The 18,213-nt window shown below is 41.7% G+C and overlaps 1 protein-coding gene across 2 annotated transcripts in view; it reads right to left on the bottom strand.

The window, feature by feature from the left end:
• Positions 1 to 18,213, bottom strand: part of Vcl (vinculin) — an 88,389-nt gene that overhangs the window by 18,526 nt on the left and 51,650 nt on the right. For both annotated transcript variants that reach the window (XM_005083535.4, XM_005083536.4), the window contains exons 7-13: positions 15,002 to 15,092; positions 14,075 to 14,222; positions 10,497 to 10,650; positions 9,447 to 9,622; positions 5,551 to 5,741; positions 4,113 to 4,312; positions 2,470 to 2,598 (exon numbers count right to left, since the gene is read on the bottom strand). In XM_005083535.4, coding sequence (XP_005083592.1) covers positions 2,470 to 2,598; positions 4,113 to 4,312; positions 5,551 to 5,741; positions 9,447 to 9,622; positions 10,497 to 10,650; positions 14,075 to 14,222; positions 15,002 to 15,092 — 1,089 coding nt within the window. The remainder of the gene's footprint in view (positions 1 to 2,469; positions 2,599 to 4,112; positions 4,313 to 5,550; positions 5,742 to 9,446; positions 9,623 to 10,496; positions 10,651 to 14,074; positions 14,223 to 15,001; positions 15,093 to 18,213) is intronic.

Genomic DNA, 18,213 nt, shown 5'->3' with positions numbered 1-18,213 from the left:
GCTCATACCAGACCTAACACAAAAACAAGGATGGGTGATTTTATTAGTCCCAAATGCAAATCTACTTAATTGCTCAGCTGGGTCTCTGAATCTTAAAAAGCTGACTGTCCTTCCGTTGATGATATCATGAGAAGCTGTACATTATCAAAGGAGCAATTTAACTTAAAGTGACAAAGAATTTGCGTGGGTGACATTAGGACCAACGCCTGGAAAACAAGGTACTTCAAACAGCACAGGGCCACGTCAATGCCACACCAGAGCCTGCCAGGAGCCCGCAGAGTAGCTCTTTGCACCCTGCTGAGGGTGCTCGCGGTACCTCTCCTGTACTTGGTACCCAGCTCTGATTCAGGCCAGCCGACCTCTAAAGGGTGGACTCCAGTGGACTCCAACTGTGGGCTCAGCCTCATCCCTGTGCTCTACAACCACCACCTACAGGCTCGCGATTCTGACTTGTCTCCACTCAGTTAATAGTTAGGACTCACAGTCTCAGACAAAGAGTTAATGCAGTCCTCTTCTCCTGGTCTTACAAAGGTTTCCTACCCTTGCTGGTATCCACAATAGGCTTACAGGTCTGCTGCCTGCTCTGGTGGACATTTCAAGTCCAGGCTGTATCCGTTCTCTTTTAACTGCTGTATTAGATTGTTTTTCTCTAAGCTCAGTCAAACTTTACTGACTAACAGGCTAGAGAGATGGCTCAGAGGGTAAGAGCACTGACTGCTCTTCCAGAGGTCCTGAGTTCAATTCCCAGCAACCACATGGTGGTTCACAACGATCTATAATGAGATCTGGTGCCCTTTTCTGGTCTGTAGGTATACATGCAGGCAGAACACTTATTTAATAAGTAAATAAATCTTTTAAAAAATTTACTGACTACCTACTATTTGTCTTTTCAATATCTGTCCCTGAATGGGTTGAAACAGGCATTTGTAATAAGGTGTGTCACTCTGTGAAATAGCAGAGCCAAACAGCAATATTATGTAAGGCACTTAATCCATCTAGAAAACAAAAGAACGCAATAAAGGACAAACAGGAACCTTGCAGAAAGGAGGTAATTAGATAAAGAGAGGAAGCAAAGACATATAAGGGCCAGGTGTACAAGACAGTACACCCAACCAGCTACTGCAGGCGAATGGAATAGGAGACAGTAACCTGTATGAAACCAACATTAGTAAAAGCCAGACTGCTGGGGCTTGGTAGATAGCTCATTGGTAGACAGCTTGCTAGCATTCATGAGATCCTGGATCAGACCCCCAGTATCCCACAAGCCAGGAGCTACGGCACAATCTCTGAGTGCAGCACTGAGGAGGATCAGGAGCTCAAGGCCATCCTCAGCCTCCTACCAAGATCAAGGTCAGCCTGGGGTACTCGAACAACAAACCACCATGTAAACAAAGCTGTAGGGCAAAGCTCCAGTTCCATCATCACGCCCACTGAATGGCTTAATCAGGAGAAAAGCAGGGGTTGCACGAATCCCAATTTGGTGGCTTAATGAATGATTCAAAAATATAGAGCTAAGCAACCATCCAGACCAAGAGTCAGAATCTAAACCATGACAACACGGTAGAAAGGATTCAGAATTACTAGTGATATAAAATGAAAATGCCTGAGTTACCTATTGGGGTGTAGGGCTAGGAAAAGGATACTGGAAACAATTTTGAAGAGAAACAGCATATGCTGAGGAACCTATGAAACATCTGGAATTTAGATTCTGGATGGATAAGACAAGCCGAAAGTTGGATCAAAGAGTGTGAAATTTAGAAGCCTGGGATAAAAAACGTAGCAAATCACCCTAGTAAGGTACTATGAACTGAACCACCTCCTAACCTAGGCCAGAAAGAGAGTCACCAAGAACACAATGTTTACTCAAAATGTTACAACTTGGGTGCCCCTCCGAACTTTTCTCCTCAGCAGTTAACCAATGGCTACAAAAGTCAGCAGCAAGACCTTGTCTCAAAACCCAAACAAAAACAATACAACACAGAGTATTGACATAGTGAAAATTCAAGCAACACCTATTTACAAATCAGGCCTTTGGGGGTCTTTTTCCTGAAGAGTGAGTCTCCCAGCACATCATTGGCCTACTGTTCATTGTAATGTCTCTGGATTTACTCTGGGACAGGGAGGAGTCACAGAATTATTACATCAAATGAGTTTAAACAATTGTCTTGACTGGTGTTGAGTCTAAAGTGCCCTATCCAGAAAGTTGTGGCTGAAGTGATCCTCATCCCTCATTTCTTCCTGCCTGGAATGATGCCTTCCCTTAAGAAAAACACCAAGAAAACCATAGAAAGTTCAGTTTTTACCTTTGAATATGCCAAAGATACTTACTTTCATGTCATGCTTCCTGGTATGTGATGAAAAGCTATTCCACTTGCTTTAATGTAATGGCCAGCAGCTAAAGACAGACTCTTGGGGGACGAGAAGATCCCTCCTTTGCCCTTCCATTTCCTATGTGCTTCAGATACCTACCTCTTCCCGACTGGGTGCATCAGGAGGAGCTGTGGCCGCCACTGCCAACAGCTTGATAGGAGTTGTGGTATCGCTGAAAACATCGGACACCTCCTGAGTCATAGCTTCCTGCATCTGAGCTTTAAGATCCTTAAAAATATCGTTTACAAATGAAATTTACAACAACATCCAAAAGGCCTATCTGCTAACTTCACTGACTCATTCATTCATTCTGCATTTCATCCATTCATTTTCAAAACTATTTCTTGAATAACAAATATATACAAAGCACAGACCCAGTTATGAACTCTGTTCTTTAAGACATTAGTGTCTCAGTGGACACTATGAAATGATAGAACAATAGGGCTACCACAAAGAAGGTTCTAACCATTCCCGGAACTAGCCAGGCCCAGTGATAAGTGAATTAACTATTTGGAAAATGCAATACCAAATTTCTAAATAGTCTACTATCATAAAAGAATTTTTTAAAAAAAAATAAGGTTTATAGGCCGGGCATTGGTGGCGCATGCCTTTAATCCCAGCACTCTGGAGGCAGAGGGAGGCGGATCTCTGTGAGTTCAAGGACAGCCTGGTCTACAGAGCGAGTTCCAGGACAGCCTCCAAAACAATACAGAGAAACCCTGTCTCGAAAAAACAAAAAAAAAGGGGGGGTTTACAGAAAACTCAATAACCTCCAAGTATATGCATATAATCTTTGCACTCAGATCATGCTATGAAGATTGCCAAGAGTTCAAGGCCAGCCTGGACTACAGAGTGTGACACCCTATCTAAAAAAATAAACACTGAATAAATAACAGATGCAGAAATCCACAACTAACCATGGGCCAAGCTCCTGGAGTACAATAGTGTGACTGAGACAATATATGAGGCCACTTGCAGTGGGTCCAAGATCTAACACTAATGCACAAACTGACTTAGTGGAGTCCAGGAGTCCATTATTCTATATGGAGAGACACCTTGCCCAGCCTAGACACAGGAGTGTGGGGGGTGGGGAGGTGCCTTGGTCCTGCCTCAACTAGATGATGGGACAGACTTAGTAGACTTCTAAGGGAAGGCCTTACCCTCTCTGAGGAGCAGATGGGAGGAGGGGGTGGGGCAGGAGAAGAGGAGGGAGGGGGAACTGGGATTGGAATGTAAAAATTAAATTTATAAAAAAATAATAGTAAAATGATATATGCACAGCAAATCATGAAAGATCTCTTATCAAATGAAATTTAGAGAGACATTAGTTGCCGCCACTTGGCTTATTCCTAATAAACTCTGATCTCCTCGTGTATTTGGTCATGTCATTTTAATTTTCCTTAAACACAGGAATCTCAAGTCTCAGGGAGAGGTGGGGGCAGCTCAGTCAGCACAGTGCTTGCCTTGTCACATGAGAGCCTCCATTTGATTTCCAAAACACACATTGAAAAATGCTGGCACTGGAGAGGCGCGGACAGGCAGCTCCCTGGAGTCACTGGCTGCCCAGCTAACTCTCTCAGCAAATTCCAAAACAAGGATGCCCTGTCTCAAAAAGTAAGTATAGATGGTGGCTGACACCTGAGTGGTCCCCTGACCTCCACACGCATGCACACACTGTACTACAGTCTCTTCTGTTCGTTGTTTCTCTATATAACAGACATGAGAAGTATGGCAAGCTCTACCTTCAAGGAGTCTTGGAGCTGGGATGCAAGTGCTCTCGCCTGAGGACTCTCCCCTTCCCCTCGGGCAGCCAGGTCAGCCAGCTGGGCTGTTAGCTGATCTACACGGTCACATTTGGCAAGAAGATCTTGGCGATAAGGTCCCATCATGACGTTGGCCAGCCGATGCCCTTCGGCCACAAGTCCACGGATGGCAGCTTGACCTATACAAACCAAGAGGGAAACCCTGAGGTTCACACAGATGCAAGGCAGGCAACTGCATCGCCACTCCAGACTCTTACATAGCATCTACTAAGGGCACAGGGTTCTCCACAAAACATAATCCTTTGGAAATACAGGAAAGTGTAGCAAGAACAAAGTATTAACTTTTCGGAATTGGGGAAGTGCTGGGATTGGACCCAGAACCTCATACATAGCTAATACTGACCTACACCCCAAACCTAACTTTTATGTCTTCAGTCCTTTTCTTTACAGTGAGCAGTTTCCACTTACTAAATATCTGTGTGACTATTTGACCAGCACACACAAGGGTTTGGTCCCTAGCACTATAAAAGCAGTAAAACCAAAAACATAACCTAAAAATATAGGTTAAATTTTATTATATTAACCATAACTATCTTACTGCTTGCTAAGTATTATAATAATACTCACATTGTTTACATACAGTCTGATAGTAACTACTTCGAAATGAAGTACTAGAAAGCAAACCTCTAACAATCTGATTGCTGCCAGTGGGTGTGAATACCTCAGCAGGAGTGAGCATAGAACAGAGTGTGTCACTGCATTCCTACACAGCTTATGCGTCTGCCCAGTTCTCTAGCCCATCACTGCACTGGCCATCTCTAATTCAAACACTCATCCTATCCAGTCTCAGCAGATGCAGTCATGAAGCAAAATCACACAAATCTATTCCTCCATCTTCTTAAATATCGTATCAGTCAGGCATGATGGCACATGCCTTTAACCCCAGAGGAAGGTGGATCTCTGTGACTTCAAAGCCTGGTCTACATAGTCAGTTCCAGGACAACTACAACTATAGTTACATAGGGAGATCCTGTCTCAAAAATCAAACAAAAAGCAAAGCCAAAAACAAGATTCAACTTTTACAGGACGCTGTGAGAATATCAAATACCTTTTATTGTCATTTTCCAAAAAAATAAATTTAATTGGGTACTTGATAAGGACTATAAAAACAGAAATACCACAGAATGAAAATTGGTAGTAATTAGTTCAAAGTTTCTATTGTGAAGCTCTGTTTGTCCACAGTAAAATCATTTACTCTCTGATACGTCTTGTTTAAATATAGAGAATTTACTGGCTGCATTTGGAAACTGAGCCACACGGAAGAGTGACTTCCCAGTGGCTCAGGAACCCTTTCAGCACCAAATCACCCACACAAAGGACACATGCAGTGACCCAGACAGCTGCACCGGGGACTTACCGACTCCACGGTCGTCTACCGTAGGGTTATCAATCCACCGCTGCGCTTGCTCAATCTTGCCCTCAAGGTGGACGGCTGCCTTGGCAGGTCTGCTGTTGGCCACAGCCCTGTTGGTTTTGCTCTGCAGGTTCTGCAGGGCCGTGGCTACCTGCTTAGCCAATGCTCGAGCCTCTGGGGAGTCTCCTTTCCCCCTACAGAAGTAAAAATAACCATCCAGTTATAGTTTACATTGTAGACACAATGATGTTGAGATAGTTTAACTATTAATAACATGTTAATGAGAATGAAGCTTGCTAATGATTATTAAATTGACTTGAAATAAATGTTTATTTAGTCTTTAAATATGAATATAATTTAAATTCACATTATTTTGTCCTAGTTTGAGTCAGTCTATACAATTATACAACTACCAGGTTATGCTAATCTAATCACTCATCACTAGATTGCCTGTACTCTCAACCCTACCACGTATGAAAACACAAAATCCAGCCAGGCAGTTGGCACCTTTAATCCCCAAGTTAAAAGCCAGCTTGGTGTACAAACTTCCAGGACAGCCAGGGCTACACAGAGATACCCTATCTCAAAAACAAAAACAAACAACAGCCAAAACACAAGCTCCCTATGGAACTAGGTGTGCCTGGACAATCATGTTAGTAGTAGAAACAGTACTAGTAATAACACAAATAGTAATAATGCTGTATATGAGCCCTAATTTTTCCAGTATGCTACAAGCTCTCCCTTACATCATTTAATACTCACTGCAACCCTATGAGGTAAAGAACAGTATTAGTTGACACACAAAGCTGACACACAAAGGTAAATAAATTCATTATTTGGCCTGGGGGTGGTAGTGCACACCTTTAATTCCAGCACTCAGGAGACTGAGGCAGGTGAATCTCTGTGAATTTGAGGTCAACTTGATCTACAAAGCAAGTTCTAGGTCAAGTTCCAAAGCTACACAGAGAAACCCTGTCTTGAAAACAAAAAATCCCATTATTTAATTTGATAGTCAGGGTTCAAATTTGACCCTCTGACATAAGAATGCTCACTGTTCTATCAATGTTAGTATATGATTCCTATTCTGTGCTATAACTGATTAACTGGGTGATTTCACCTGCAGTCACAAACTACATTTAAATCATTTCTAGTGTTTCTCTAAGTACAATGCAAATAAAAGTTATCTGGAATTCTATTTTTAGATACATATGGTTAGACTCATCATCAACAGAGACTCTGATAAATTATGTCTAGGATGGAGTACAGGTCCATACTTTAAAAAAAAAAATTTCAAGTAATCCTTGGTCCATACTTCAAAAGCATTTTCAAAGTCAACCAGTAGGAGCTCTGGAGCTAGAAAATCATGGTTAAGCTTGGGGCATGGTCAGTCAAACCAAAGGGAGAACCCCCAAATAAAGTGAACAAGAGTGAAATAGGCATACAGGACCCATCTGGCAACTTAAGACACTAAAGGAGAACACAGGGGCTTCCAGTTACTAATAGACTTAGCCACAATTCAAGCAGAGGTTCCACTAGACGTCTCTCTATATTTTTAAACCAGTTCCTTGCAGCCAAAGAACGTAAACAAGGACAGCCACACAGAAATTTAAGAAAACAACCACATTATGTCTCAAGAACAGAAACTGACCCAAAAGAACTAATTCCAAAGATGTGATTCTAACCATTAAGAAAAGGAAAAGGCAGGACTGAAGAAATGGCTTAGCAGCTCAAGCACTGGTCACTCTTTCAGAGGATCCAGGTTCAATTCCCAGCACCATGTGGTGGCTCAGAACCATCTGTGACAGCCCCAGTCCCAGATTCAACACCCTCTTCTGGCTTCTAAGCACCAAGCATGTATGTGATGCAGATACGTGCACAGACAAAACACCCATGCGCAGAAAGTTGCGTAACAGTCTAAAAAAGAAAAAGGAAATACAAAGAATCTGGTCCATTTTACATCTTGAGACTCTCCCTCATCTATAAAAATGAAAATATCGTTTATTCCCAGCACTCAGGAGGCAGAGACAGGCAGATCTCTGTGAGTTTGAGGCCAGCCTGGTCTACAGGGCGAGTTCCAGCATAGGCGCCAAAGCTACACAGAGAAACCCTGTCTCAAAAAACCAAAAAAGAAAGATGGATGGAAGGAAGGAGGGAAGGAAGGAAGGAGGGAAGGAAGGAAGGAAGGAAGGAAGGAAGGAAGGAAGGAAGGAAGGAAGGAAGGAAGGAAGGAAGGAAGGAAGGAGGGAAGGAAGGAGGGAAGGAAGGAAGAAAGGAAGGAAGGAAGGAAGGAAGGAAGGAAGGAAGGAAGGAAGGAAATATCAACCCATCTGTCAAAATGACTAACTTTAAATTATTATTTTAATTTTCTCTAATTTCCCCTCTTACAAAGATAGACATGTTTACTACGGATTTCACCTGACTAGTCGTGCTGCCTGGTTATATACATGTCTGTTTATGTTACAATTTTAACTATGATAACAGCATTAGCAGCCACACACGAAGGTCTACTGTTATTGGCACTACAGTAGTTATCTCTTTGTCATACAAAAGAATATTCATGAGTATCCATCTATATGATGGATTGTGTTGGGTCCTAGGAATTCATCACCTCTGCCTTTCTGCTTTCTTAGCCAGCAATGCCCTCTTTGTCCAAGGATGCTAATGAATCTCTTACTTTGGAAGATAAAAATAGGCATTTTCTCACAGACAACAGAAATAGAACATGTAAGTTAACTGGAAGAAGTAGAGTGTGACTTGGTTATCCTTAGAGAATGGTGCTGCGGGACAGCGGCAGAAAAGAGCCATTTCTTCTCCATCGCCCCCTTCTTTAACATTCCTGAAAGCATGCTGAGGCTCTGGCAGGGCAGTGCAGACACTATGCTGCACCTTGACCAAGATCAGTCCTCCTCTAGTTATCAGAGAAGACCATCCTCTCGGACAACACAATTACTCTGGAGAGACACACATGGAGCAGTGAGGGAGGACAAACCAACTCGAACACCCTCCTCACACCCTACTGAAGCACATTTTAGGATATGGTACCCATTTGTCCTCAAATTCATGGTGGAGCCACAGGGGACCTTGAACTTCTCATCCTCCTCCCTCTACCTCCCAGTTTCTGCAATTGTAGCTCTCTTCCACCGAGCCGTGTTTTATGCAATGCTGGCAATCAAACCCAGGGTCCTGCACAAGAACTCCACCAAATGAGCTATATTTCCCAACCTATGGTGTGTCTTGTTGTTGTTTTAAAGACAGCCATGTTTGTCAGAACAAAAGAATAGCTCTTTCCCATATAATTAAAGCAGGTATGATGAAAGCCTTTAAGAAAGGAAGCTGTGGCAAGGATGTTATTATAAGAACAACCATCCAGGAAATGTAATTTAAGACTTCTTTATATAATTGCTACTCAAGAAATCACACTACTGGGGAAGGGAGAAAGTATGCCTCCTATCTCTCTCACAAACACATGCAGGAGCCTTTTCAAAGCTAACTACAACAATAATTTTCCTCATGTCTAGGACAGACAAGTAACAAACATAATATAGCAAGGAAAGTCCTACAATGAAAATAGAGCTTGAAAATGAGTTCACAGCAGACTAATGTGCTCATTTAAAACTATATGATCAGCAACAAATTATGAAAGTTTAATTACATCACTGATACACGAAGGCAGCACTTGACCTAGCCAGTCAGAAACCTATTTAGCCTATGGGGATCCAACATGGAATTACCATACATTAAGCCTAAGGTAGGATCCAAGGATCTACATTTTGGGGATTAGATAAGCATTTAACCTTTGGGGATTCAACTCTACATGCTCCTAGAGTAGAAGAGAGGGAAAGTGTGTGGGTGGTGAAATGGAGAAATACTAATGTGGGACTAAGAAATTAAATACGCACTGTCTTCGTAAATCTCCCAGTTTTGAGGTCAGGGCGGCTATCTCTCCAAGGGAGCGTAGGATGTCATCTCTCTCCTTCGGATCGTCACATAATTCTGCAATCTTCCGAGCTTCAGCCAGAGCCCCTCGAATTTGCTCTTCTCCTTCTGGTCCACCATTTGGATCTGCAAGCCAATTCTACAAACCAAAGTGGACAGCGTCATCTTCTCATGAACCACATTTAAACATACAAAGCCATCAGAAATAGCTCTAATCATGTAGCACACTTAATTAAACTTTAATGAAGTCATACAGCATAATAGCGATAGTTCTGAGAGTGCTAATTCTAATAATTGTATACAGGTTCTTAGCTCAGGTAAGATCAAATCACCCCATCTTCTCTTTTCTGCATACCATCATGCCATACCCTCCACCACCCCAGGTACTGGAGATCAAACCTAGCCATACACTCCTACTACTGAGCTATGCTACCAGCCCTGTGATTTCCATTAAAATAATTCTCAGGCTGTGATTTTTAGCTCAATTACACAGTGCCTGACTAACATGCATGAGGCCCCGAGTTTGATACATAAACTGAAAAAAAAAGACAAACAACAAAAAGGAATAAAATATCTTCATAAGCTTTATCCCATCTTTAAATTAACCAGACTTCTTTTCAAGTTTTCAAGCATTTGTGTTTCTAAAATGCTTTGAAAAGTGCTTTATATAGAGTAGAATGCTAAATTTCAATACCACTATGACCTAATATACTAGTGAATTCTAAGACAGGAAACAGTTTCAAAATCTAGGGTACTGCAGTATTCAGAGACCTTTTAACTAGCTGAAGTACTGAAAATTAAGACCTTTAACTCAAAATGTAGACAAACATTAGTCTACAACTATGATGGTGCAGGTATCACCATGGGAAGCTGCTGGGAGTCAGTCATCTAAGGAGCGTCCATTATCTACCCACAGCAGACGATGGCAAAGGGCAGTGTAAGAAGAGATGCAGGATATTTAACAACCCTCCTCTGTCTCTCCTCCTGCCTGTCCTACTGAGAGCGGTCCTTACCTGGGCAGCATCAATCTTCTTTGCAATACTCTGCTTTGAGTTTGTCATAGCTTCCAGCTTCCGGGCTGCATTTTCCACCTTCGCAGTGAGCACGTCGAGACCCTGAGACACCTGCTGCGCCTTCTGCATAGCCACCGGTGAGGCTCCTTGTCCTCTACTCAGGATGACAGATACGCCCTCTCAGATTCTTAGTAGCAAATACTCCTTTACCCAGTAGGTGTCATTTTTTATTAACATGCGTGTCTTTCTATTCCCCAGTAAGCTCAGACAACATAAGAAAACTAAACAAATGAAAAATCCAAAATACCTACTTTCTCTTTTGCTTTCAAAAACACATGGTTTTATTGTTTTGCTTTTTGAGACCAGGTCTTATGTAATTGTAGCTATCTTTGAACATCTCATCTTTCAGTTTCTTCTTCTCAAGTGCTAAAATTATAAGCATGAACCACCATGTCACTAGTTTTAGGGAACTATTTAATGACTTGGAAGCCAGGATAGCGAAATTTGATGATAATTATTCTTGACTATATAACCAAACATAAACTTCAGTAGGAAAATTTTCTGGAGCTCTTACTGACATAGAGGGCTTTGTTACTACAGTAATATGTCTTACTTAGGGAGGATCATACATTGAAATTATTTCAGAACACAGTGTATATCGTATGAGAGGATGTACCACACTGAAACCAATTAGAGTGCCAGATCCCCAGGAAGCTGCCACATGGGTGCTGGGAACTGAACCTGGATCCTATGGAAGAGCAGCAAATGCTCCTAACTGCTGAGCATCTCTCCAGCCCCCAATGATAATATTAATGTATGTCTTTCATTACTATATAACGAGTTAGCACTGAAGAACAAAAAGAGCACACTGTTTCCTGTGAAGTCTTTAAAGACCTGACTGACATATTTCCTTCTCTCAGGAATGGCATTCTACCACTGCAAAAAAAAAAAGGGGAGGGGGGGATTGAGTAGAGACCATTCCCTTAACAGACTTTCTAGGCCACAAAGTTCAACTTATATTTTAATCTACCTAGGCTAACAAAACCAATCATGGGTGTGACAATTTTATCATTTTAAAGAATGACATGATTCATCCAAATATGAAAAACTTTAGGAAAACTCCAAAACATCCTTACATCCTTAACAGTGAAATGAATCTATTATCTATCTTCAAAAAAAAAAATGTTGAGATGGCGTTGATTCTTACTTAAGATGTGTGGTGTTTTATCTGAATGTCTGCTCCTGCACCATGTGCACACAGGACCAGAAGAGGGTGTCAAGTCCTCTGGAACTAGAGCTACCACATGAGTGCTAGGAGCTGAACCCAGGTCAGCCAGTGCTCTTATCCACCGAGCCATCTCTCCAGCCCCAAATCCGTCTTTTTCTGTGTGTAAGTGCACATGCACATGTTTGAGTCCATGTGTACGTGTCAGTGTATGGATGGCGTTTCTCAGCTGTCATCCACTTTGTTTTATGACACAGGGTCTCTCGCTGGTCTAGAATTTGCTGATTAGGCTAGGCTGGCTGGACAGTAAGTCCCGGGAATGTGCCTGTCTCCCTCACTGGCAATGGAATTGTAGATCCAGAGTACTACGGGGTCTGTCTTTTTTACATAGCTTCTAAGAAGCCTTACACTTGTTTGACTGAATGATCCCCAACAACCCCTCTGCCCTCTTCTTAAAGCTCCATCTATACCAACACTGTAGGTAATGAGCTCCATAACTGTATTGCCAGGTTCATACTTGAGGCCTGCCCACAACCTGACAAGAAATGGAAGACTAAGGAAATACTGCCCATGGTTTCTTTTATTTCATACAAATATAGCAATTAGTCATGAGGGATATTTCTGGCATAAGAATCTAACTGTGAAAAGGTAAGAATATATATGGCCAAATTCAAACTAAGAAGTTTTGAGTTCTATGCAGATAAAAATGCATTCTTAAAACCTAGATGTCTGAATATCAATGAAGAAAGAGTTACTGTGTTTCAGCCATCAAAATGATAAAACAGCCTGGGTACATGTAAGAAAAGACAATGGGAAGAGATGAAAGGATAACACAGGCTCCACTGTAACGCAGGGTCATAGTTACTGATATCTGGTCCAGTCTTTTATCTTGACAGATTAGTGGACTCTCCCATACAACCATGTCTTTCTTTTGCTTACATTCACAACTGTGTTTTTGAGAATTCCAAGTGAAAATTGCCTGCCACACTGTGAAAGGGCTGTAGACCAAAGAGCCAGCAATGAAAAATTAAAAGAGCCAAGAATCTTGTCAAACTGCATTGGTATTTTTCCAAATGGGAACAAAACTTCTTTTTGTCCTTTCTGCAAGGCTCTTTCCACGCTTCTGACAAGGAAGGCTGCTTCTCTACAGGAAAGAAGCTCAGTGAGAGCCATGAGACTACATCTAAGCTGTTCCCTCCCGCTTCAAATACATGTTTGAAGGCCTGGGACTTCTGTATCTACAATGTCACAAAAAAGAAAGAAAGGAAGGAAGGAAGGGAGGGAGGGAGGGAGGGAGGGAGGGAGGGAGGGAGGGAGGGAGGGAGGGAGGGAGGGAGGGAGGGAGGAAGGAAGGAAGGAAGGAAGGAAGGAAGGAAGGAAGGAAGGAAGAAAAGAAAAGCCTAGTATTGTACAGATATCTGCATTGTTTTAGGTGGAAATGGTTTCCTAAGAATAGAAATGCCATGTTGACCCAAAAGAATCACTTTTCCAATTTACAGTTAGATGTGAGTACTTTGGACCAAGAACAACAGTATGGAGCATGTTCGGTTTGTTTCCGTGCTCTTGTATATGCTATGCTGTGCATCCCAATGACAAAGAAGCTTCAGGACATTCACAAAGCAAAATTAAACTTCATCTGCACTAGGCATTTCTGCACAATTCAACCCTCTCGATGTCTGTAATATATTCATTAAATGCGTAAGATGAGTATATGTATTTTTAATTTATTTTACTAAGTGTACTTATATGGGGATAGAGGGATTCTAAAAACCAAGACTGAGAAGGGTAAAAGGAAGGTTAAAAAACAAATTATAAGGGCCTGTGAGATGGGATCAGAGAATATAAATATGTATACAAATAATAAAATATTAACAACTTTAAAAATAAATGTTAACACAAAATGAAAAAGCAGTATCTCATGTGGCTCAGGCTGGCCTTTACTTCAATAAGAAGCTGAGGATCCCCTGCCTCCACCTGAGGTCTAGGGTTCAAGACATACATTCCTTGCCTGATGGATGGGTGCTAGGGTCAGAGATTCATGCATACCAAGCAAGCATTCTGCCAAGTGAGCTTCATCTCCAGCCCTGTTGCTACTCTTTGATAATTCTTCCTACCCTCCCATCGTTTATAAAGGTAGATAATTTTGTCAGACTTCAGTTCTGTCCCTTATTCTTCATAAAACTCTAGATAAAACTTTTCTAAAAATCAATTACAAAATAAGCTCTAACTTTATTAGTCCCTGAATACTTTATGGTTCTATTACCAGCAAAACTAACACAGTCTAGCACCCTGAATCACCTCATCAGGAGTGAGTTGTTCCAGTCCTGGTTTGAGAAAAGCAGAGGAGTCTTACCTGGCTCGGAGGTCAGCCACTTGGTCAGTCATCTGCCCTAGCATTTTGCAGGTTCCCAGGATCTCCCTGCGTTCCTTGCCAGCACAAAGTTCACCAACTTTTCCAGCTTCATCTAAGATCTGCCTGATGGCCTGCTCACCAGCATCCCCTAGAACGGTGAGATATTCAATATCTACATTGTCGGTCCATCAATTATTCAGAGAGGTTACTTTACAAGTCATTTCATTCATGAAGGGACAGATGACTTTAACAGACAAGTGACAGAGCCTGCCATTTAACAGCTAGCAGCAGCACAGTGCCTCCCAACCATGAGGTGAGGTTTAAGCCACAGGCCCTGCTGAAAAAGGCACTTGGCACCCTATCTGCTAGGGAATGGGAAGTGGCTTGACGAGAGTGTGGGTGATGGAAAAAGAGTCTAGTCTAGTCATTCAGCAGGCTTAGCAGCCCAACTTCCAGGAGGCGTTTCACATTTGTTCAAATGATCTAAAATGGAATAAATATTAAATCAGAAAAGCCAAGCTCAATAACCTACTTGGGTCTTATCTTTATATAGTCATTCTACAATTCTTGTAGACATCACTGTACAATCTGCTTAACTAAGTTCTTTGCTGACATAAAGGGCTGTCTGCCCAACCAGAACTAGCAAAAAAGAGCTTTCATTCAGAATAATCACCTTTCTCACTCGGGGGATGAGTAAACCAGTAATCTTTCTAGGAATGGCTGCTTATCTTTGTTTATTATTTCACAACAGAGGTGATAAGACCTGTGCCTTCTCCCTTAAGACCCAGAAATGTTTCAGTTACTGGGAACTACGATGGGATGCGACTGTTACCTCAGGACACTGAGGTTATAGAAGGATCCCCTCCTTTCCTTCATTTTCTGTATTTTAGCTGTTTATTGCTCAACAAAGAAGAACTGCAGGGTTACCTGGGGAGGCACTGGGGTCACGGAGCCAACCTTTGGCCTGGTTCAGTTTGGAGTCTATGGACGCCAGGGCTCTCTTCATGGCTTCGGTGTCCTTTGGAAGAGAAAGCCACAGATATTTTGTCTGTTTTGTATCCTTCTCAATTTTTACAGAGGTAGTTACAGCACTAACACACAACAGTTAAGGCAGTCCTACAACAGCCTTAAAGTAACCTCATCACACCACAATCCCTGTGACTGTCAAAATGCAACATCTTGCATGCAACTCTCCAGTTAATTCTATCCTGCCTCCTGTGTCTCCGTTGCTAAAACTGCAAAAACCTAAAAAACTGCTCAAGCCAAGAAATGTCTAATGTCTTCAGCAGGAAAAGGCCCACTGCCTCATGCTTCCTTATCAGCCTTTCCACTAGTCAACACCCATCAGCTGAAGCCTTGCCAGAGCCCTCTCTGCAGTAGGTGAGCTGATTAGTATGTGGTGCCACAAAGCATTTCTTGTTCTGAAATGTGCACACACACACACACTCACACAGACACACACTCACACACTCACATACAGACACACTCACACACACTCACACAGACACACACTCACACACAATAACACACACAGACACATTCACACTCACACACACACACTCACACACACAGACACACACAGGATCATGTTTTATTATGTATAATTAAAAAAACTTGGAATTACTTGTTGGAAAAAAATAAATAGAAGGTGTTAATGTAACCATTTTGTTTTGGTTCTCAAAATAAACCACTGAAAGTTATACAAGAAGAAAGCACACTGCTGGCCTTCCCTGCTATCACTTTCCTCTCATCCTCAGATCAATGGGTGGATCTCAATGCATTGCTTGTAACCAGGATTTATGATGATAAGCATAAAACCAACATAGCATCTCCAAGGATACGTATAGCTAGGAAACAATGTATAAAGAGAATAAGAGTGGACAGTGTTCATTATTTAGCTCTGGCTGACCAAAACTTGCTAGGTCGACCATGCTGGTCTTGACCTCAGTGAGCTTTCCCAATTAAAGGTATGTGCCACCACTCCTAGCTTAATCAACTTTTAAGACATAAAAATGGAAAGAACAATATAACAAATATCTATGTACCAATCTTTAGAATTGGTAGATTGGTACACTGTCTCTCTGTCTCTCTCTGGCTCTGTCTCCCCACCCGTCTGTCCCTGTCTGTTTCTCTCAGGTATAACTGTGTAGCCCTAGCTTCCCTGGAACTCATTGTGTAGACCTGGCATCACTACAATTTGCCTGCCTCTGTCTCTGCCTCACAAATTCTGGGATTAAAGGTGTGTGCCACTACAACTGGCCATCTCTTAAATCCCCACTTAACATTTAAAACTCAGTCTGTCTGCTTTTTGTACTAGAGGACTGACTCAGAGTCAACTATAACATGAGGTTTTCTGGCCCAGCAGGTCCTGCCGCCCTTCTCTGCCCCAAAGGAGCACACAGACACTATATTAATTATAAAGCTGTTGGCCATTGGCTAAAGTTTCTTGTTGGCTAGCTCTGTCTTAAGTATTAACCAATAACTACTAACTACTAACATACATATACATATTTCTATAAGGTCTTATCTTGCTGAGAACACCAGACTCATGCATCCTCTCCTCCTGGGATCACATGGAGACTTCCTCCTACCTTTCCCAGGATCCTCCTTACCTCCTAGTCCTGCCCTTTTAGCCAACAGTGTTTTATTCATCAATCAATAAGATAAACATATCCACAGAAGAACTTTCCCCATCAATCAACCCGTCAAAGTATAATGTTAACCTCAAGCCGGACTGTGGTGGCGCACGCCTTTAATCCCAGCACTCGGGAGGCAAAGGCAGGTGGATCTCTCTGTGAGTTCGAGGCCAGGCTGGACCGACAGCCTTCAAAACAATACAGAGAAACCCTGTCTCATAAAACCAAAAAAAAAAAAAAAAGTATAATGTTAACCTCTAAAATTCTAGGCAATGCCCCTATCCCTAAGCTTTCTTCAATTTCCAATCCTACAGGTGTCATACCATCAAGCTTCCACAAGGAGGCACCAAGCACATCCCTACTTCCAATTCAAACTAACGACCACTAACACAAAGGACGGGCAACATTCAAGGTTAAAAATCAGCAGCAGCTGAACCCCATCATTTCTAAAATACCTTCTCAAAAGACAGACTGCCCGTTTTAGGATTCCTCTCTCCCCGTCTAGAAAGGCAGAGAGAGCTCTCTCATTCCAACTCTATTCTCAGTCACAACAACAAAAAGGTGAGCTAAGCTACACAGGTGGTTGGGGTGTAAAAAATTATATGGAATTATGATAGCTACCAATGTAAGGCAGCATCATGAAGATCAAAGTCCATTTATAACTAGTAAAATAGGAGAGTAGTATCTTTAGGTGATTTGCTAATATTGCTTAAATCTGTTTCCTTTCCTCCGTTTTGTTGTTCATTAATTTACACAGCAAACCTTGCCCTGTAAGTAACACAGAACTGAATTCCAAATAAGAAAGGCCCAAATGGCTATTTTCTTAAGACTCTCAAGTAACTCCCAACCTCAAAGAACTAACTGGACAGTTTTTAGTATTTAACATTAGTTGGAAGTTTTACAAGTTGTCTGGGTGTGGATTTGTTTATACAATAAGCTTTCTCTACTTGGAAAAGAGGAATCATGTAAGTGTAAAATTTAAATCTCCGTTAATAAACATTTCTGTAATACTTTTTGTTTGTTTGTTTGCTTCTCAAGACGGGGTTTCTGTGTGTAGACCAGGCTGGTCTCGTATTCACAGAGATCCACCTGCCTCAGGTTCCTGAGTACTAGGATCAAAAGGTGTGCACCACCACTGCCAAGCTGTGATACTTTTATTTTTGGTCTATTTTACAAAGCCAATAGACAATTCATCTACATTTCAAAGCTTAAATTCCAAATAAAACGACATATTTTCAAAAAGTCAGACATATTCTAGCACTAATCTAGCTGTAAAAGCTAATGGTTAGGAAGGTAACGTTCACTAAATTTCCTGCAGGTAGATTCTGTTTTAGCAATTTTTTTCCCTTCAATTATGTCACTGAATCTCAGGTTTAAATGTAATTTTGTTTTACAAATTATGAAACAAGGAATCACTCTCAGGACCGTTAGATCTTAAGCTTGCTGGTTTCAACCTTTTACATTATATCACAGGAAACTCAATTTTTTCTGGTTTTTGTTTGT

This window comes from Mesocricetus auratus, unplaced genomic scaffold (assembly GCF_017639785.1).
Source record: "Mesocricetus auratus isolate SY011 unplaced genomic scaffold, BCM_Maur_2.0 Super-Scaffold_100053, whole genome shotgun sequence".
NCBI lineage: Eukaryota > Metazoa > Chordata > Mammalia > Rodentia > Cricetidae > Mesocricetus > Mesocricetus auratus.
This window is presented reverse-complemented; position numbering and strand designations above follow the sequence as displayed.